The 21,490-nt window shown below is 45.6% G+C and overlaps 1 protein-coding gene across 2 annotated transcripts in view; it reads left to right on the top strand.

Moving 5' to 3' along the window:
- Positions 1-816: 816 nt before the first annotated feature.
- Positions 817-21,490, top strand: part of G6PD (glucose-6-phosphate dehydrogenase) — a 25,949-nt gene continuing 5,275 nt past the window's right edge. The window contains exons 1-7 of one of the 2 annotated variants that reach the window (XM_085853226.1): positions 817-1,055; positions 13,419-13,456; positions 18,436-18,544; positions 18,730-18,947; positions 19,070-19,228; positions 19,345-19,470; positions 19,583-19,676. In XM_085853226.1, the coding sequence (XP_085709352.1) occupies positions 942-1,055; positions 13,419-13,456; positions 18,436-18,544; positions 18,730-18,947; positions 19,070-19,228; positions 19,345-19,470; positions 19,583-19,676 (858 nt within the window). In that variant the 5' untranslated portion in view covers positions 817-941. Of the gene's footprint in view, positions 1,056-12,452; positions 12,747-13,418; positions 13,457-18,435; positions 18,545-18,729; positions 18,948-19,069; positions 19,229-19,344; positions 19,471-19,582; positions 19,677-21,490 lie in introns of those variants that run through there. The other variant, XM_085853225.1, reaches the window with a different exon arrangement.

Raw genomic sequence — 21,490 nt, 5'->3', positions numbered from 1 at the left:
TGGCGTTGCTTCAAATGATTGCACCATCCAGTTCACAGTGATCTCCCCATCTGATGTTGGTTCTCTGCCATGCAAAGTGCTTTGGCAATACTGATCGTCCAGAAACAGAGTATGGTTTGTTTTTAGAGGATTGCCTCTCCTTTGGAGTTCTGCACGTTCCTGATGTCTGTTATAAAAATAGGACCACCTGTCGTGAAGCTCACCTGGATCAGGAGCAACAGTCACGCAGCCCCCCCATAGACCCTGAATTTTTTATTATTATTTTTTTTTTATGCCGTGAACAAACATTTGTACATCAAGGGATAATGAAGGTCGTGCTCAAGCTTCATAAAAATCGTGTGTGTAGTTTTCGAGAAGAGAGCAAATCCCTAAATTCTTACGGTCTTGAATTTTAGTCCCTGTCACGTGGTTTAACAACACCGGGTGAGTCGACTCGACCTGTAATCCTTCCGAGGTCGGCAAAATGAGTACCACCAGCTTCCTGGTGCACAGGGGCACAGCCGCGCTCCCAGCAATGATGCAACCAGCAGCCACAGCTCACAGCTGGCTGCATCCCAAAAGTGTATCACTTTCCTCTGCAGTCGGGCACAAACGGACTCCGTCGAAGAGTGCGCCTGCGACCGCTCGGGGTAGGAATTCTCACGGAGATGATGGTACAGAAGGACGAACAAGGGCGGAACGAGAGTCAAGTTGCGAGTGAAAGAAGGAAATGCCTGCGTTGGTCCGCGTGCGTTGTTTATCGGTTGAACCAATCATGGGGCGCGTTGCCCCCGCAGCCCAAGCCCTGATTGGAGGATTATTCTTCAGCCCCGCCCACGCACGCACTTCCTCGTTGCGTGTGCGCTCTGGTCGGCACCAAGTGTCCCTCTGATCCATATTACTCGTATATAATCGTATCGGTGACGTCGATTCACAAGGGCTCGAGCCGCTGTGGTGCAGCCATGACTCGGCAGGATTGTGATGAGGGCATCGTGAAGCTTTTCCAGCGCGATCTGCTCGCCGAGGAGGACTTCCACCGGTCGGAGACGCACCAGTTCGTGGTACTTGGCGCATCGGTAGGTCCTTGGCGACTCGGCGGGTACTTCAGTCCGACGGGAACACCAAGCTCTGTAAACCATCGTTTATTTCATCCGTACCGTGGCTGTGTCGGGGTTGCCGAGTTATGAAGCGCGAGTTGAACCAGTCGAGCACAGATTACACCTTTCGTAACGCACCCCCCTCCCCCCCACCTTTTCGTTTCCATGGTGATTGTGAAAGTTGGTAGATCATTCATCACATTTCCACGTGTCCAAGGCTCGCGGACAGGGCCGCTGCATGGATGGGTATTGAGCACCCTCAGCGAACCTTCAGCTTTGTGCCCAGACTTCCCCCACCATCCCCCCCCCTTCAATCAGAATTAATTAAAAAAGATGAATATTGTGCATTCGTAGAGTAGAAGAACAAGGGGTTAATATAGCTTCGAGGGACCCAGAGTAGGTAAGAGAATAGATAGATCAGGTGGGGAGATAGATTAGGTTCGGACATATTAGGGTGGTGGTGGTCGTATGGCAGCTATCATTTCTTGAAGTGCAAATGTGTCGCTGATGCAGTGCCCCTCCACCGGTACACACACTGGAACTGGTACTCGTTTCGCCGACCTCGGAAGGATGACAGGCTGAGTCAACCCCACCTGGTATTAATTCAGCGGCCGACGGGGCTTGAACTCAGGACCCTAGGATCCCAAGCCGCCACCCCTAACCACTGAGCCAACACCAGGCTGTATATTAGGGTCAAACCGGCTGTCTTGCATGCTTGCCGGCCCTTACCTGAATCACCTACCTGCTGGCCATATCATCGGCCTGCTGCCTTGCTTGCTGGCCTGTGAAAGCCTTATCCTGTACCACCATCACCTGCCTGCTTTACCTGCCATGACCGCTGGTTTTTGTGTCATCCGTTTTGTGCCCTGATGCCAAACCCAGCCATGCTCGTCCTGCCGACAGGACTCTCCAACGAGACTCCTCAACACTTACATCAATAGTCTCCTCTATCGATGTCGGTGATGTATATCGGTAGATGCAGACGTTTCATTTCCCACTACTGAAGTCTGCTTTGATTTATATTTACCTGTGTACTTTCATGGATGATTTATTCAGTTTTTTTTTTCAAAACCAATTTTTGCCGCTCCGGGTGACTGCCTGGTTTTCCTGGTGGTTAACCCTACGCTGCTTGTGGAGGAGCTAAGATGAACACCTTGGGACATATCCATGTATTTTACGTGAATCACAAGGAACCTGAGGTTCAGGGTCATCGAAGGGTCCCTGTGCACCTGCAATACAGTTCATTAACTCTGCCACCAAAAGTGGACAGCGGTGATGTTTTCATGTCCATCTGTGAGCAGGATAACTCAAAACGTTATAGACAGGCTCGGACGAAATTTGACGGACAGGTTGGGTGTGTGACAAGGACAAATTGATTCGATTTTGGTGAAAATCCAGATCTGAGAATGTGTTTTTAGCTCGCCTGTTCGAAGAACAGAGAGCTATAGCGATACCCCTGGCGTGATCGTCAGCGACAGCGTGAAAATGTTAGTTTTTGGTGCAAGTTATTTTTTCCTTTCTAATGTTTTTATCTACCACACTATTTTATATGCCTGATATAGATATATATATATATATATATATATATATATATATATATATATATATATATATATATATATATATATATTTCTTCTTCTTCTTCTTTCGGCTGCTCCTGTTAGGGGTCGCCACAGCGGATCATCCGTATGATCCGCATAGTGATTTGGCACATGTTTTACATCGGATGCCCTTCCTGACGCAACCCTGGTCACCTCTTACGACACAGGGATATGGTACACCTATTTTTAACCGGGGTATACACTGGCCCAGTATACTGGTTCTCATTTCGCCGACCTCGGAAGGATGACAGGCTGAGTCAACCCCCTGGTGTATTAATTCAGTGGTACAACGGGGCTTGAACTCAGGACCTTTTGGATCCCAAGCCGCGACCCTAACCACTGCGCCAACACCAGGCTCTATATATATGTATATGTATATGTATATGTATATGTATATGTATATGTATATGTATATGTATATGTATATGTATATGTATATGTATATGTATATGTATATGTATATGTATATGTATATACACATACATACATACATACATACATACATACATACATACATACATACATACATACATACATACATATCGGGGCGTATAATGTGATGTCTGTCTGTCTGTCCGCACTCAAACTCCCAAAGTTTTCAACTTTCACATTTCATATTTGGTACATAGGTACAGACTGTGGAGACGGTGTGTCATGACATACGTTCATCTAAAGTGGTTGCCATGGCAACCAGGATGCTGTTTTCCATGTAGCAGCACAATTCTGTATATATACCTTCTTGTTCGGGCGTATATTGTGCTCACTTGTGCTCTTGTTACTAATGACAATATACAAATACATATATTGCTTTAAAATTATTTGGATCAGACTTCACTGCAATGCTTTATAAAAAATATTAATTAGTAGACGAGTCTTTTAAAAACGATAAATGTATAAACAGGCGAGCATTGGGTGGCTTTGACACCAACTCTGGTTTGTTTTTCTTTTTAAGTGATTCTTCACCATTGAGAGATGCTGTTGGTTCGGTGACAAGAACAAACCGATTAGATTTAGGTTCAGATCTGGCCTATCGATGGGATACAAAACGTAAACTAATCAGCCTGGTGGAGGTATGCGATCTACTGAGTGCCGTTCTAATTTCGTTTGTTCTACTTACAGTAAATGTTGGAAATTGTCCCCAAAAACTCGCAGACATGTATCCACTCGGTGTATTTATTTAATTTTTTTGTAGGATATGTTGATATGGTTCCTTGTATGAGGAAGGAGCAGGAGAGAGGGGTTCATTAGAAACTCACAAAGGCTTGTGGAAAGGGTGGAGTGTTTATTATAGGAGATTTTTTTTTATTTGCCAGTGATTGATTGGGTCCAGGAACAGGGGAAAGAGCAAAACCATGGAAAGCTCGGCGAGAATCAGAAAAACAGCCATTGTTGTTATTTTGGTGAAGCATACAGGGCCAAACGATGTGAACATGGGGGTTGTGATTGGGCATCACGACACCATTCGGGCTGTCCCTCGATATTCAACGTAATCATTTTTTAGTTCCGTTCTTCTGTAAATTGTACAAAAGTGAATACTTTTTGAAGATGTGAACAAAGTACCTCCATGAAAGTGGGGGTGGGGGGGTCACAGGCTTGCAAAATTTTTGGGTTTGGGGTCCAGTGTATAATATTGACCTTGACTGAGCTAACAAGATGATGGATCACCCCATGCTTTGTCGTGTGATGGTCAGAGTGTCTGCTCTGAGTCTGGGAGGTTAGTGGTTTGAACCCCACAAGTCATAATCTATATATTACTAAAACTCTCATCTTGTATCTATGTTCCCGAAATACAGACAAAACGGTACACGATAGCGCAAAAATTTCGGCCCTTGTCCTGCGGTGTGCAGTATCAAGTTTCATTAAAATCGGGCAACGAAAAAATTGTTAAAATATCAATTCCCAATTCAGTCAAGTACTCTTTGGGAGTATTTGATCAATGCAAACAACCTCAGCGGTATAGTTCGCTGGAGATATCTTTTTTTTTTAATCAACCGCAGTCACAATGGGAACCCAACGGGTTCACGGGTCGTCTAGTGAAGACTAAAAACAGGATTGCGAGTCCTGAAGCTCACCTGGAACAGGAGCTGGAACAGTCACTCAAACTCTCCCACCGCAGACCCCCCCACCCCCCCTTGACCCTGATTTATTTATTTTTTTATTATTTTTATGCGATGAACAAACTTTGGTCAATCACGGGTGATGAAGGTTGTGGCCAAGTTTCATCAAATAGGCCATCAGCCGTAACTTACATCCTGCAGTTTCGTCCCCCCTATCAGGGGGATACATAAATCCTGTACAGAATTATTCTTTATGATGAATACATTCTCAATCCACAAGATCTCCACTCAAAATCCTGCAGTTATTGTGTATTTCCATCATGATACTCGCCCTTTTGTTCCGCCCGCTCTGCTGTTTGCTCTTGGATTGATGGTCATGTGACCACTGAACAGTGAGCGTATTTCCCGAAACAAATTAATTATTCAAGATGGCTGCGCCCGTGAAGCGGTTTGTTTTATAACATTTTTGTTGTTTTCATCGTCAATATGTTCGGTTTTGAACCTTGCGAGTGCATAATTCATCAGCCAAATGTAGAAAATGATGGTGCCCTGCCGTTTTCGGTGGCTAGGTGGGAAAAATGTTTCGAGCCATGTTGCCCTGGTTCTTTTTCTATGACCGGGTAAATTATGCCAGGTATCTCCCTGTCTACTGGATTGAGCTGGTGGATCTTCAGAGGACGCACCCTGCATGTCACGGGGCAGTGGACCGTACAGCGTCAATATCGCCACCCATTCTCATCAATTGCTTGTGATCAGGCAATAGAACAAACGTGTAACGTGACTCGAAGACCAGTGGAGGATTGACTGGGATAACCCTCAAACCAGGTGCCATACAGAGATGGATATTGGTGCAGCCCGAGCATGCTGCAATTGCAAGGCAATGTGAGGTTATGGCGGGTATGTCACCTGACTGCACCAAGAGGAAGGGGTTGTACGAGTCGCAAGTGAGGAAGCATGATCAGGATGTCCAGTCAATCATCACTACGATTGGGAGTATGATCAACCCATTCGAAGTTGAGTCTGATCAACTGGTTTGTTTAAGCTCTGGGGTCATAGCTAACGATCGTGTCAAACATGATCTGTCTGCTTATCAGACTGGTGAGGAATCTCTGAGCCGATATATTAACGACTGTTTGACTGTGAGAGATGAAAGTCTGGACGTAGTGGATGGATTGGGTGAGCAGACTGCACCCCACCGGAAGGTGAAGCCTCATCCTGATACGTTCTCTCCACTGACCCCATACTTCTCAAAACTGAGAACCTTCGCCGATCAAAGTATCTCAAAATCTTCCAAAACAACCAGTGGTCAAGAAGTCATTGTGAAAAATGAGAGAAATGTATTCTCGCGACTTCTTGCCATCGGTCAGTCTCGGAGTATCAATCTCCGTGACATTCTGACTCATTCCCTGGCACCCGTCTCACGACCTCTTGCCAGTGCCGACGGGTCCTTGGCAAAAAATGTTAAGTCAAAGCTCCTGACGATGGTCGAGGAAAACTGCGTTGACTACCTGAAGAGTGACATCCTTGACCACGCAGCGATCATTGTTGATGCGGGTCCCCTGATTCGGCCCATTAAGCCTATCCCAGCTACTTTTGGAGGGCTGTCTGATGCCATTTTCTCTGCCTTAACAAAATTTGCCAAGAACACGAATTGTGCTTGCCTAGATTTTGTTGTCGATCGATATCCTGATATAAGCGTAAAAAATGAAGAAAGGGATAGGAGAGCGGTCAGTGGCATCCAGACCATACATATTTATGCTAAAGACCAAAAAACACCGAAGCAATGGTCAAAATTCATGTCAAGTGGTCGGAATGAAGAATCACTTGTCCTTCCATACCGACACGAGGAAAGCAACATCGACTTGCGTGCCTACTTCGATAGGGACGTTGATGTGTACATTACACATGGAGAGTACTGTCACGTTCTGAGGAGTAGGAATGCCATCACAACCATTTGCTCCATTGATGAGTTGTCATGTGACCACGAGGAAGCAGACACGCGGCTTCTCCACACGCAACACGCTAGTGCAACATTTGAAGACGTTGTAATCGTGAGCTGCGACTCGGATGTGGGCATAATTTCCCTTTGTCTTAAACAAAATCTGTCCTGCAATACATTCTTCATGACTGGCAATGAGGTGTTTGAGACATCACGCATTATGGATTTGCAGAAGATGACCTGTTGTCCTGGAGCTGATGTATGCAAGGCACTAATAGGTTGACACGCATTCACGGGATGCAGATTCCACCAGCACTTTCTATATGGGAAAAGGCAAGCAGAAAGCGTTCACTATTATGTTTGATCGTGACGACTACACAAGGTCTTTCATTGAACTGGGACGAGGTTTCGATCTCGATGAAGTTTGCCTCAAATCCCTGGAATCCTTCGTATGTCATCTTTCGGGGCAGCCAAAACTAGATGACGTCAACGAGGCACGATACAAAATGTATTGCGTCTCCTCAACATCTGGTCAAAGCCTTCCGCCAACCAAGGATGCATTACTTGTGCATACCTTGAGGGCCAATTACCAAGCTGCAATTCATAGGCGATCCCTTGCGCAGTCTATTGGTGCTCCTTCACCTGTAGGCCGTGGGTGGGAGATTGTTGATGGGAAATTAGTCATAAAGTGGATGACCATCAATCCGGCCCCAGACATTCTTTTGAAAGTCACACAATGTGCTTGCAAAATATCGAAGTGCTCAAGTTCGAGGTGTTCATGCAAAAAGGCAAAAGTGCCATGTTCAGACTGTGACAATGTCAGCCATGCAACCGATCTTCGTGATGATTGCGATGATGATGATGATGGTGGTGATGATGATGGCGATGTTAATTGTAATGATGACCAGGCGGATTATGATGAGGATTAAGGATACGAAATGTTAACGTAGTTTAGCGTTGTATAATTGGTTTGTTGGCTGTGGATAACACCATGTTCACATGCCATTGTCTAATGGTACCGAGTGAGTATTGGGATTCCTTCTTACCTATAATAAGTTTTTATATCTGTTTTAATCTGTATCAATTTCTCTTGTGTGTTATTTCTGTTGTACTACCATTGCGTATTACCTAGTTTTGAGCGCTCGTGATGTCGAAGGTAATTATTGAACGAAAATTTTTGTCCACAATATACCAGAAATATGATCCATTTTAACGAATTTCACCATTTTTGGAAGACCCCCCCCCCTCTCCCAATAAGAAACTCGATGAATCAGCCTTCAGAACTCTCCGTAATGCGTTCACAATACAGATGACAACTATTCCAGGCAATTTTGAGTATGTGCGCATTTCAGATCATTAGATATCGACTTCCAAAGTTGGTTCCCAGACACTTCAAACCGACACATTTTCACGAAATCGCCGTGTTTGGAAGAAACCAGGTGCAGCAGTTTGGAGAACTCTCTGGAATACGTTCACCATACCAATGATAATGTGTTCTGAAAATCTTAGGCATGAGTGATGTCAATGTCTGTGGATATTGGCAGCTGAATTTGCCTTCAGACACCAAAATGACCGTTTGGGCTCGAATTACCCGAATTTCAGATGGCTAGAAAAAAAAAACTGTAATCTCCGTGGAGAACTTTGCCCCCCCCCCCCATTTTATAAGGTTAATAGCTATCAGAATCCGCAAAAACCAAGTGTCCCCCCGATCAGTGGAACGAAACTCATGTTCTCATCCCTTTTCCAGTTCTGGCTGATGGCGTAAAAATCGCGTGTTTGGTTCAAGCGATAATGACGACTGACGTGTTCACTGACTAACTGACTCACTCACCTACTGACACTGCTCTATCGCATAAGCTCACCTGACTAAAGTCCAGGTGAGCTAAAAATGGTATGTGCTGCTTCCTTGTTTGACGCTCAATGTCTTTCCGGTGGTTTGCACTCAGAAGGCCCGTCTTGGTGGGACGACCTGGATCATTGCCTTTCTCGGATATTTCGCTGTCACCTTCTTGAGACTTCCATGTTTCGTGCAGAGCATGTTGCAGGCGTTGTTTGTATATTTTCAACTCTTGATCTCCTTTGTTCGTATGCAGTACAAGGCTGCGGGGTAGCATCACTGGCTCGGGTGTGGCTTTGCCGCTGGTGCAGTGCCCTCCACTGGTTAGGGCAGGAATAGCTCGCCTACTCTTCGCGAAAGACACCGTGGGGTATTTAACATCCACCAACTAATGCCATCAGAAGGTATGCCCTTTTAACGTCCATCCGAGGGACGGCACACACATTGATGAATCGCCCTGCCTGTGAAACACCGGGATGACAGTTTCTAGGTGGGTCGGGATTCAAACTCGGGCTTCACGGCTTAGAGGCGAGTGTGCGTACCTCCAGGCCATCCTGTCAGATCTTAACTCCTGATAGATTGCTTATCTGCTTCGTGGTGTTAAAGCTAACATCATTGTGTTTGTTTGCTTGGCATCCCTATCTGCGCGCTTGCCTCATGACGATGCTGACCTCGGGTTCAAACAATGTGTCGAACCACACCATCACCTTTGGAACCAGTGCCGTGCTCCAGCCTGACCATCCATCATTCCTGTGCTGGCATTGAGTGGAATCTGTGCCATCGCTTAGTCGTACCTGGTTGATGTTCGAAGATGCTGCGTGGGTAGGTACCCATGTGGAGGTGAGTGAGCGGCCGGCACTTTGCAGCGGCGAGCCATACTCCATCGTGAAAAACGGAAAGGTCGTGCGGGCAAATTTGACTCAGCTATTTTGCAACGGGTTAATCAGATTGCAAAGTGGTGATGGAGTAACGCACTAACTGTTCGGCGGCAGGTTTTGAACTCTAGTTTCTCGTCCTCGCATCGAACTGTTCATTTCACATTCACACTTCATCGAGAGTTCATAAAGACATTGAAAAAAAAAAAACTCGTTGCTGCTACCCCAGTTATTCGCAACCTCCTAGTGTCGTGGTCCGTGGAACCTTTTTTTTTGGCCCGAGTCTTTCGCGAACCGGCTGGCCGTCCCTGACATTGCACGAGAGCTGATTTGATCTGGAATTTGTCATTTGTTAAAGAGTGCCGGCAATAACTTTCTGACTCTTTGCGAAATACACTGTGAGATGTTTAACTTCCACCAACTAACGTTCTGGATGGCACATCCGGCTTCGCATCCCTCCGAGGGACGGCACACACTGTGATGCAACGTCGGGCGTGCGAAACACCAACCCGACATTTTACAGTCAGGTCAAGAATCGAAACCGAGACAGCTCAAAGGCACGTGTCTTCCACTTCTGCACCATCCTGTCATATACATATATATTATATATATAAATACATACATACATACATACATAATCGTGCGTATTAATTGTTTGTTTAATTACTTGACCGTGGCATAAACACAAATGTGACAAAATTGGTGAAATATTATACATTTGTCACCAAGTTTGAATGATGAACGAATGCCTTCCTCCCTGCACACCCTCGATGAATGGACATCGTTATGGTTGATAAACTACATAATCAATACATTCCTGGAGAGTTTGTGTTCACTGCACGTGTGCATGAAACCACATGTTTTGAACGCTTTGCAGCAAGAAACACGGTCCTGGCTTGCACAACCTTGTAATTGGCTCATTAATCCTGAAATTGCATTTGTGATGTCAGATCATTCGAGGGTCGTGCAAGCACGTTTGCGTAATAGCAGCTGCCTTGGTGTTCCCTAGACTTGCCGTACCCCCACCCCCGTCTCCCTCCGGAACAGAGTGGCGTCACCTGCTGGCCTCTCTGTCTCTGTCTCTGTCTCTGTCTCTGTCTCTGTCCCTCTCTCTTCCTCCCTTTCCGTCTCCGTCTCAGTCTGAAGCACTTGGTAATGTTTTGTGCTCAGAAAACAGAAAAGTTCGAGATCAGATCTGATGCTTTGCTCCAAACTCTTATGGCAACGCAGTCCCGGGTGAAGCAGCATCACGCAAACTAAAGGTCTTCGTGACCATTCTCAGTCGCTGCATCAAACCGAAGATTTCAGCCATTGTGTCGGCTCTGATTGACATCTACCTGAGAAAACTGTTGCTTAATTGACGGTTTGATTCGATCGGGGGTTGGAGGGGCGGCAGGGGTCTCTTTAACGATGCGATGCAACAAAAAGAGAAGGGACACACACACAAGTTGTGGCATTTGTCACCGCACTACGGTAATTTTGTACGAAGTTTAATTTTGAGTGCGTTTAATCCACCGGGTGGCATTGCTGACTTGTAAAGCCAGAATATATTTGGATGTGGTTGTGCTGATTAGGAGGAAATGCGTGATGGGTATTGCCTCAGCATAGCGAGGGAAAGAGTACATTGCATGTACACGGTGTTTCAAAAAGATTGATACATATTTGATTTCCTGCCATTTCTTTGTTTTTTGACCTATACTGTGTTTCTTTTCAGGGTTTGGTGGTGTTATCATGGTATTTGTTCCTTGGGATTTCAAGCTCCGTAGCTCAACTATGCCATCGATAGCGAAGCAGAAGACAAAAGTGGTGGCTCTGCGGTATGAGACTAAATCCACTGTCCACTGCAGAATCCCACACGGCGTCGATGTTAGCTTGGCTCTTGGTTACTGATGCTGAGCTGCCACTGTTGTCCTTGCCCTGGTTGTGCACTGTACCCTTGTGTTCAAAATGTTTCACAATACGTGGAATGGCACAACTTGTGGGTCCATCACGTGTTCTGAGGACGTATTCCCAGCAAAACCTCCGGTGGACGTCCACATATGATTTAGTCTCATACCTCAGAGCCACCACTTTTGTCTTCTGCCTCACTATCGATGACATAGTTGAGCTACGGAGCTGGAAATCCCAGGGAACAAATACCATGACAACACCACCAAACCCCGAGAAGGAACACAGTATAGGTCAAAAAACAAAGAAATGGCTGGAAGTCAAAGTTGTATCAATCTTTTTGAAACGCTCTGTACATGAGTCGTGATTGTGAATGTACGTGTCTTTTGCAATCTTATCATCTGGTTACTGGGGCTGACAGGATGGCCTGGAGGTACGCACACTCGCCTCGAAGTTGTCCAGTCTATGTTTGAATCCCGACCCAACTATAAGCTGCTTCACAGGCAAGACGATTCATCGATGCGTGTGCCGTCCCCCGGATGGACGTTAAACGGGCATCCCATGCGCCAGCATCCATCGGTGGACGTTGAAGATCCCACAGTGTCCTTCACCAAGAGTACATGAGCTGTCGCCGGTACCCAGAATTTTTTTTTTGTTGAAAATTCCTGCCAAAACGAACAGGGGGGGCACTGCATCAGCAACACAGCCGCACCCTCAGCCAATGATGCTACCCCGCAACCGAGTGCTGCGTACGAACGAAGAAGACTCCTCATCAGCTTAACATTTGGTGCTTCTTTTTAACGTTAAATCGCGTCGTGATTTATACAGATGTACGTCATGTCGATGGTTCGTGCGAAGAAACAACCGTTCCAAAACTTCCCGCTGAGTTTGACCGACATTAGAACCCCTATCTGGAGCACTCGTCCCAAAACGGTTCAGGTTTTTCACTTTTCTTTCACCTCCACGATACCACAGAGCCACCACTTCCTTGTTTGCATCACTCACAAACAGCTCCTCCATTTTGTTTTTTGTTTTTTGTTTTTTTATGAATTTATTTTCGAGTTAACCTATTCCTGGTTGTCATGGACTCACCTTGATAACACTGGGATCAGCCCCTATGTGCCAAGGAATGTGGCCCTGTCCATGGCGTGTACCAACGCTTATCGCTGAACAGGTGGTTGTAGCAAATGGCATTTTGTCGTCTCGTGGAAACTCAACGTGCGGTTGGTGCAGGATGGATCTGGTTGTTAGGAGCTGAGGGACATGGTTATGTGGAGGATGGGCGTGGTAGGATGGCAAAGCCTTTATGAAATCTCCAGCGTCTGTATCTTCGTCATGAGCCATGGCTTCTGAGGGCAAGCCGTCGCTTGCTGTGGCTTTAAGAGCCAGGGAATCTGTCGGACGCCCGACGATGGTGCCCACCGAGCTGGCGATGGATGAAGGAAGGTCTCATCTCGTACTGTTTGGTGCAACGGTGAGTTTGACGCACAATTTTATTGCCAGCTGGAATTAGTTGGAGGGGGGGGGGCTTGTATAAAGGTAGGTCCTCCATCCTATTGATTAGGCCTCGTGTGATGATACTCCACCATGTAGTGCATTCTATTTTGGACAAAACTACCTTGATCCTCCTCCACCGCTTTTTATCGCTCGCTGCATTGTGGTGCCATCAAAATCACAATAGTGACTATCATTATCATCGTCATGCTCGTTTGTAGTGTTCCTGATAATAGTTACGATGAGATATTGTTCGGCCCAATAAGTAAACGTACGAGATGTTTACTCGAATGAAACACTCGATGCCCTTCTCCTTCACATTTGAACAGGGCATGCCGCTCGGACTCCACGCTGGTTGAGTCTATGGGTGAAGGAGTGTGCGTGACAGCTGGTTGGGAATGTCTGTGCCGATCAATCAGTTTGTGTGTTTCGGGTCTTGAGAGCGGCCGTTTGTGCTGCATCCGTCAAATGGAGGTCGGGGAGGGGGAGACGTAGGGGAACTGTGCCATATAGTAAGGTTCTCCCTTGGCATTTCAACCTCTTGGGTGTCTCTTCACTGTACGGTCGGTTCCTCCAGGCTGTTTTTCCTTTCCGTCGATTGTAGTTCGGATGCAACTTCTAATTGAATTGATGACAAAGTCTGTGTCTGCAGGGTGATCTCGCCAAGAAGAAGATATACCCGACCATTTGGTGAGTTGTGCGCACCGTCACCTTGATAACACTTAAAATTATCGATGTGGAGACCCCAAGTTGCAATTGTACCTTTTTGATTTGTGACCTGCCCTTTGACTTTTATTTAAAAAAAAAAAACTGTTTGTGTTGCTTGGAAGCAAAGCATCGGTCTCTTATTCGAGATAGAATGTCTTTTTTTTTGAATTGGCGTTGGTGCCGCTGATTCTCCTCGTCGTCTCGCACCGTCCAAGTCCCGAGCACATTTTGGCTATTCCGAACAGTCCAACTGCATGAGTTGCTAAAACATGGTGTAGATGGGAAAGTATTACAGTGCAAGTCAGTAATTGCCCCCAAATTGCAGTAAAGATGCAATGGCAATGTCATTAATGGTTTAACTTCCATAAGCTGAGGATGACAATGAGAACGAGACCGATCCACCGATGCTACCGCAAATGACCCATTTGTCATGTTTATCGATGCTTGCCCAAGTAAGTGAAATCGATCTAGTTAAGTTGATGTCTGTCGATGGGATGATGGTAAACTGGATGAAATGGACAGGACGTTTCTGGATTGCTCCGTCGAAGGGTTAATCCCAGAAACATCAGCTTCTCCTCGTTTCTCACGGCCGTTGGCATACTTCAATTGATGTCCTGTTGATTTCCTCCTTTGGTCTACCTGTCCGCCGACAGAAATCGACACGAGCCTTCACCAGCAAGACTAGTTCTTCAATCTACGGAAGAATGATAACTTTTCATCCATTCTTCCTCCTTCATTCTTCCACCCTTGCGACGTGTTTATCAGCCAAAGACGAGAGGTGGCTGCCCACCCCCCCCCCCTCCACTCCTCTACAAATGATTGGGAAATCCATTCTGTTTTTGAAATTGGTCGTTTCCCTTAAAGTACTGCCAGCTGAAAACTTTTTATTCTCAACATACTCTCGGCTTGCACAGTGCCACTGTTTTTGTAGTTTGGTGTTTAGTTGAGCTCCTGTGCGAAGATTGCATACCTCTTTAGACTGTTGCTTGGGAATCCGCAGGAAGACGCAATAACCTGTGCTTCCAGTACCATTTCACTAGTACACGCACAGGAGATCCAAATGTACGTGTGTGGCCTTTGATTGGTGGCCCCGCGTGGCCACTGTTTTGTTTTGGGAGGGGGGTTTGCCTGTAGTGGGGTAGAACATTTTCTGTAGTACTGGTGACCGGTTGTACATGATTCAATATCACTGTTGCTTCCATGTGCTCAGAAGCTAATATAGCAGGAAGTTCGCCTCCGATGATCCGTAGCCATGTATAATCGTGGCACAGTCGTTAATGAAGTGGTGGGATGTGGTTACGGGAGCTGGTAGTGCACATTGCAATTTTGTGTGGTCTCAAGTTTGCTGATTGACCTTTTTTTATTTTTTTTGTATACACGATCGAGGCTCGTAGAAGGACAATTTTGATCGACTTGATTGTCCTTATCAATATTTTATTTATTATCTTTGGTGTAGTGGACAAATTGTATCACCTGACATGTATGATTGGCGTTTTCACTAACTTTCAAAGACACTAGTCCATCGGATGAGCACCTCTCATCTTTTATTGGAGACTGCGAGCACTGTGGCCAAAATTCAAGTCGGAACAACGCTTCACCATCATCATCAATGTGCTCCTTCCTGGATCGCGTTTAGGGTGATCTGGTGTTTCTAAATTAGGTAAAATTCTAAATTCGGTAAATTCATCAGGGCTCGACATTCACGGATTCCTGGGGCACCTAATTTTAGCATCAGGCACCCAAATTTTATAAGTGGTTGGTTTTTGGATGCCCGGTCGGCCACCATCAAAATCGCACAATGAACATCAATTTTGACCCAAAATTTACAATCGCCAAGGTTGTTGAAATCCACTTTGTACGATGAAATATCACCAAATTCAGAGGTACTAGTTATAATCCGATGATATGATCCACGGTGCGTGCGTATGTATGTATGTATATAATTGTGATATGTTTCGCATTGATTAATGAAGAGGTTTCGGAGAAGGGAATTTTTAAAGGATCTGTTTTTGAACTAATATTGCTGGCCGACCATGTGACCTATGACATTGGAATCTCCCGCACTGAAGCTGAGTTTATCGGCTCATCAATTCACCATTGCAGACAGGTCAGTGGTCTCTCTCTGTCTTCTACCACTTCCTTTGTGGTCTTGCACCCTCTGCTCTATCCATGCTTTGTACTCCCCCCCCCCCCCAGGTTTCTGCAGGGCTCATACGATCCACCATCATCCCTCTTCTGGTAAAACTACAGACAGTGCTTATAGAGTCTACACTCCCCCCCCCTTTCAAACTTTTCATCTTTTGTTGCCTTGTAGTCTGGAATTAAATTCCATTAAATCAGACTTTTTCCACCTTTATTTACACATCGTAACCCACAACTTCCGAGGGAAAAACAAATTCTACAAATTTCAGAAAATTAATTAAAAATACAAAACTAGAATATCTTGGTTGTACAAGTGTCCACCCTCCTGAGTTAATACTTGGTGGAAGAACCTTTGACAGCAATTACAGGTGTGAGTCTGTTGGGATAGGTCTCCACCAACTTCACACACCTTGATTTGGAAATATTTGCCCATTCTTCTTACAAAACTGTTCAAGCTCAGTCAAGTTGCGTGGGGAGTGTTGATGGACAGCAATCTTCAAGTCAAGCCACAGATTTTCGATTGGATTTAGGTCGGGGCTCTGACTGGGCCACTCAAGGACATTTATATTTTTGTTCCTTAACCACTCCAGTGTAGCTTTGGCTGTGTGCTTCATTTCAGGTCATTGTCACGCTGAAAGATGAACTTCCGTCCCAATTTCAGTTTTCTTGCAGATGGCAACTGGTTTTCCTCCAGGATTTTTCTGTATTTTGCTCCGTCCATTTTCCTTTCTATCCTGACAAGTGTCCCAGTCCCTGCTGATGAGAAACATCCCCAAACCATGATGTTGTCACCACCATGCTTCACAGTAGGGATGGTGTACTTTGGGTGTTGTGCTGTGTTGTGTTTGCGCCAAATTTAACATTTTGCATTTCGGCCAAAGAGTTCCATCTTGGTTTCATCAGACCACAAAACTTTTTGCCACATGGCTTCAGAATCTCCAGAGTGTATTTTTGTGTCCCTCAAAATGGACTCAAAGTAGGCTTTTTTTTTAAGTAATGACTTCCTTCTTACCACCCTACTGTACAGGCCAAACTTGTGGAGTGCTTGGGATATTGTTGTCACATGCACACAGTGACTCGTCTTTTCCATAAAGGCGTGTAGCTCTTTCAAAGTTGCCATTGACCTCTTGGTGGCCTCTCTGATCACTCTCCTTACTTGGTCATCCAGTTTGGAGGGACGGCCTGATAGAGGTTGGGTTTTGGTGGTACCAAACGCCTTCCACTTCTTCATGATCGTCCCGACTGTGCTCCAACAGATATTCGAGGCCTTTGAAATATTTTTACCCATCCCCCTGATCTGTGCCTTTCCACAACTTTATCCCGGAGGTCTTCTGAAAGCTCCTTGGTTCTCATAGTTGAGTCCTTGCTGTGAAATGCACTACCCAGCAGAGGAAACCTCCAGGAACAGCTGATTTTTATCCTGAAATAATCAGAATCACTGCAATTTAACAGAGGTGGAGGCCAATGAACTTGGTGTGTAATTTTGAAGGTGACTGGTTACACCTGAGCTAATTTACAATTGCTGTTATAAGGGGTGTGGACACTTACCCAAGTAAGATATTCTAGTTTTGTGTTTTATTACATTTTCTGAAATTTGTATCATTTGTTTTGCACTTGTGTAAAGTTGTGGGTTACGATGTGTAAATAAAGGTGGGGAAAAGTCTGATTGAATGGAATTTAATTCCAGGCTATAAGGACACAAAAGGTGAAGATTTTGAAGGTGGGGGGGGGGGGTGTAGACTCTATCAGTGCTGTACATCCAGGATCACTTCTCACCTCCATTCATTTGACCTGCTCATTTTCCCCACCTGTGGAATCGACTTTCACATCCTGATCTTCAACCTCATTCTTCCCTCCAGGTCTTCAAGCCTGCTGTTCACCGCCATGTCAGATCGTCCCCGATCCAAAACCGTGTCTGGTTTACCCTTGTTAACCACAACCAAATCCCTCCTAATTTTCCAGTTTTTTTTCCTACTTCGAGTCTCCTTCTCCATGCATGCTTGTTTTACGTCCTGTTTTTGTCCGTTACATCATCCGTTCAGCGCGCCAGCTCTTCCATGAGCCTCGACTATGCATGCAAAAAAAAAAAAAAATCCTCAAATGCGTCGCACTCGCTGGGAGGATGCAGCGAGCTTGCAGGTCCATGAACCAAGATGTGAAAACGATCGGTTGATTACGATTCACTATTTCATGACCACCTCTGTGCTCCATTCAAAAGCATGTACGTACGTTCTTACGGTAAACCTCGGTGGTGTTTGATGGAGACTCTTTTATCACCAGCATGGTACATGAGCAGGCCTTCATCAGTTTGGGATAATAATGCCCATGCATACAAGTCTCGAGAAAAGACTCGTACAACGTGTTCTGGGAGTCGGTCGGTCTCGTCTCCGAGCTTTGTTCAGTCATGTCAACACAGTCATGGGGTCACATAGTTCTCCGATTTTGGTCTTTTTGCAGTTTCCTGGTCAATTTTATGTACTCAAAATTTGCGAATGAGCTTTTGGGTTTTTATTTATTTATTACTTTTTCTTTTTATTGCTCTCTTTTTTGGGACACCCCTCCCCAAAAAACTGAATTGCAAAAAATGCCTGCCCGACAGGGCACCCTAAAACGTTGATGTGGAGCCTTGATATATGGATGACCGTGAGCGGTTTTGCGAACATTTCCCTGGCGATGTTCTTCCGGGGCAAGCCCCACGTTGCTTCTCCCCCCCCTCGTTTCTGGGTTCCCTGGGTCGCATATACATGGTGTCTTGGTCAAGCTGGTCACGTGATTTTTGGCTCTATGTGCTCGCGTAACGCATTCCTCACTCCCATTAGGTGGTTGTTCAGAGATGGTCTCCTACCTCCACAATCGTACTTTGTGGGTTTTGCCCGCTCGAACCTCACAAAAGGAGACATCCGACAGCGCTGCACCCCTTACTTCAAGGTATGTTCAGCCTTGTACATCTATCTTTCAACTTGGGCCTTGAAGATGAACCACCAGCTTTTGACTCCGTACGTTAACATACGGTGTACTTCTGTTTGGAACACCATTGTACATGTAAAAAAATTCAGATTTAAAAACATTTTCCCTCCCTTCCCTTCCCCCAATTCCCCAATCGTTTGATGCAGTTGCAGGCAGGTGAGGATCCTCTGCTTGAAGAGTTTTTCCAGCGGAATTCGTACGTGTCCGGCGAATATGACAGTCCAGAAGCATTCTCTAACCTTGCCAAGCACCTCGCCTCACTACCTGGGGGAGACCATGCAAATCGCCTGTTTTACCTGGCTTTGCCACCCACTGTGTTTGAGCCAGTCACTAAAAACCTCCACCATTCTTGTATGAGCATGGGGTATGTTCTACTCTTCTTGTCTATTCTTACTCCTATACATCCCAGCTCATGTCTGTGTTTAACCCTGTGAATGCCACGTTGTGGTGCACCTTGTTACCTGAGCACCCTTCTCTTATGTACAGAGGCTGGACCAGGATCATTGTGGAGAAGCCATTTGGCCATGACCTGCAGAGCTCTGAGCGCCTTTCTCAGAACCTGGCGTCGCTCTTCGATGAATCTCAAATCTATCGGATTGACCATTACTTGGGCAAGGAAATGGTGCAAAACCTAATGGTGCTCAGGTAAATGGCTTTTGGCAGCACCACACGTGTCGCAGATTGGTCTGCCGTAGGTTTCCGCAAATGTGGGTTTATATCCTCCTTCCTTTTCACGAAGCGAAGACCCGTTTCCTCGACAGGTTTGGAAATCGAATTTTCGCACCAGTGTGGAATCGAGACAACATTTCCTGTGTGCTGATCACGTTCAAAGAACCATTCGGCACAGAGGGACGTGGCGGGTATTTTGACAAGTTTGGCATCATCAGGTGGGTCTTCTTTCCCTTGCACAGTCCCTCTTTCACATCCACCATCCTTCGTAATCTTATTTCACCATCTCACACCATTGGACCCCATCCTCCCTTCTTTCGCCCCTTTTAGAGATGTCATGCAGAACCATCTTCTCCAGCTCCTCTGCCTTGTTGCAATGGAACGACCAACATCCACTCGGTCTGATGATGTTCGTGATGAAAAGGTCATCCATCTATAATTCCAGCAGTGTGTGTGTGTGTGTGTGTGTGTGTGTGTGTGTGTGTGTGTGTGTGTGTGTGTGTGTGTGTGTGTGTGTGTGTGTGTGTGTGTGTGTGTGTGTGTGTGTGTGTGTGTGTGTGTGTGTGTGTGTGTGTGTGTGTGTGTTTTTTGTGTCTGTGACCACTGTTTCTCGACAACCATTGGTCCGATATAATTGAAACTTGCCAGTTATATTGCTGGGGACCTGAGGATGTGCCTTTTCAAGGTTTGATAATAATCGGACAAGTGCTTCCCAAGTTATGACCATTTATTTACCAAACCAATGACAAGACGCGTTGCTGCGTAGGCGTGGCCGATGGGGAAAGGGCGCCATTGAGTTACCGTGGCGTAGGAGTGGCAATGGTCAATGGCAGCGAATGTCATGGCAAGCAAAGACAGGGAGGTAAACTTGATTTTAATTTTGATTTTAATTAACTCTGTGTGTGTGTAAGTATCACAGCAGTTGTTACTTCAATGCAAGCGATAATTCGTGGAATGCATGTGAACATTCCGTACGGGCACGCACCACTTCCGGATAGTGATGACTTACTGTATTCTAATAATTTCTCGATTTCTTATGCACATTTATAGATAAACACAATGCCCCAATCCAGTCGTCGTTTACGAGAGCGAAGGAACGGCCTGTGTGGTTGTTTGAAAGTTTTTTTTTTTGGTTTGCACGTACGAGCACGCACGTACGGACACGCGAGAGCGAAGGAATGGCCTGTGTGGTTGTTTGAAAGTTGTTTTTTTTACACGTACGGCCACACACGTACGGGCACGTACTAGTCCTTTTAAGTCACACTATTCCAATTTGCCCTATTGTGGAGAAAGCTAGGCAATGTCAATCTTTGGAGGCAAAGTGGGATGAAGCCGGTTCTGGTTGGTTAGTTTAACTCTGTTTATGAATCTCCTAGAAATTTAACCAGGAGGAACCAGGCAAATTACTCTTCCAATTGGTTATGCGCCAAAGCTGTCATGTGACTGTCACATCACAATAGATTGTTCGATTGAATCCTCTTTCAGATTGTGTTGTACAGATCACAATTCCTGTACACGATTGTTACCGTGTCTTATGCTTTCATAACTGTCTGTCTGTTTGTCTGTGAGCAGGATATCTAAAAAATGTGGACAGATTCGGACAAAATTTTGTGGACAGGTTGGGTGTGCGACGAGGACAAATTGACGAGATTTTGGTGAAAATCCGAATCTGAGTTTTTTTTTTTTCGCGAGTCTTCACCATTGATGGGGCCAGAATGATATCTCGTATCCATCCATCCATCCATTGGGACCAGACTCTGTGCAGAGCGTTGGTGCTGCCTTCGCGGTCTCCTGGGCTTTTGGGCACAATCCTGGATGGGTCACCACTCTGACACAGGATACCAGCAAGGTGGCACTCATTTTGCCGACCTCGGAAGGATGACAGGCAGAGTCAACCCCACCTGGTATTAATTCAACAGCTGAGGGGGATTTGAACTCAGGATCCTTGGATCCCAAGCCCACCACCCTTACGATATCTTGTATGATATTATGATATCTCAAACACTGTCGATGGATTATGACAAAACTTGGTGGATTAGTTGAGTCGGTGACAAAAACAAGCGGATTAGATGATGGTTCAGCTCCGGATACAGATCCGGCCTATCGGCGGGATACGAAATGTAAACCGTTCACCTTGGCGGAGGTATACGCTCCACCGAGTGCCGTTCTAGTTTGTTTCTTCAATTCTCTTGAACCATTTGAAAACCTGTTTTTCCTGGTTTTTGAAAACTTGAACCA

This window comes from Eptatretus burgeri, chromosome 13 (assembly GCF_056783735.1).
Source record: "Eptatretus burgeri isolate ZD-2024b chromosome 13, Ebu_testis_v1, whole genome shotgun sequence".
In the NCBI taxonomy this organism is placed as follows: domain Eukaryota; kingdom Metazoa; phylum Chordata; class Myxini; order Myxiniformes; family Myxinidae; genus Eptatretus; species Eptatretus burgeri.
The sequence above is the reverse complement of the archived record's forward strand: the minus strand, read 5'-3'. Positions and strand labels throughout refer to the sequence as shown.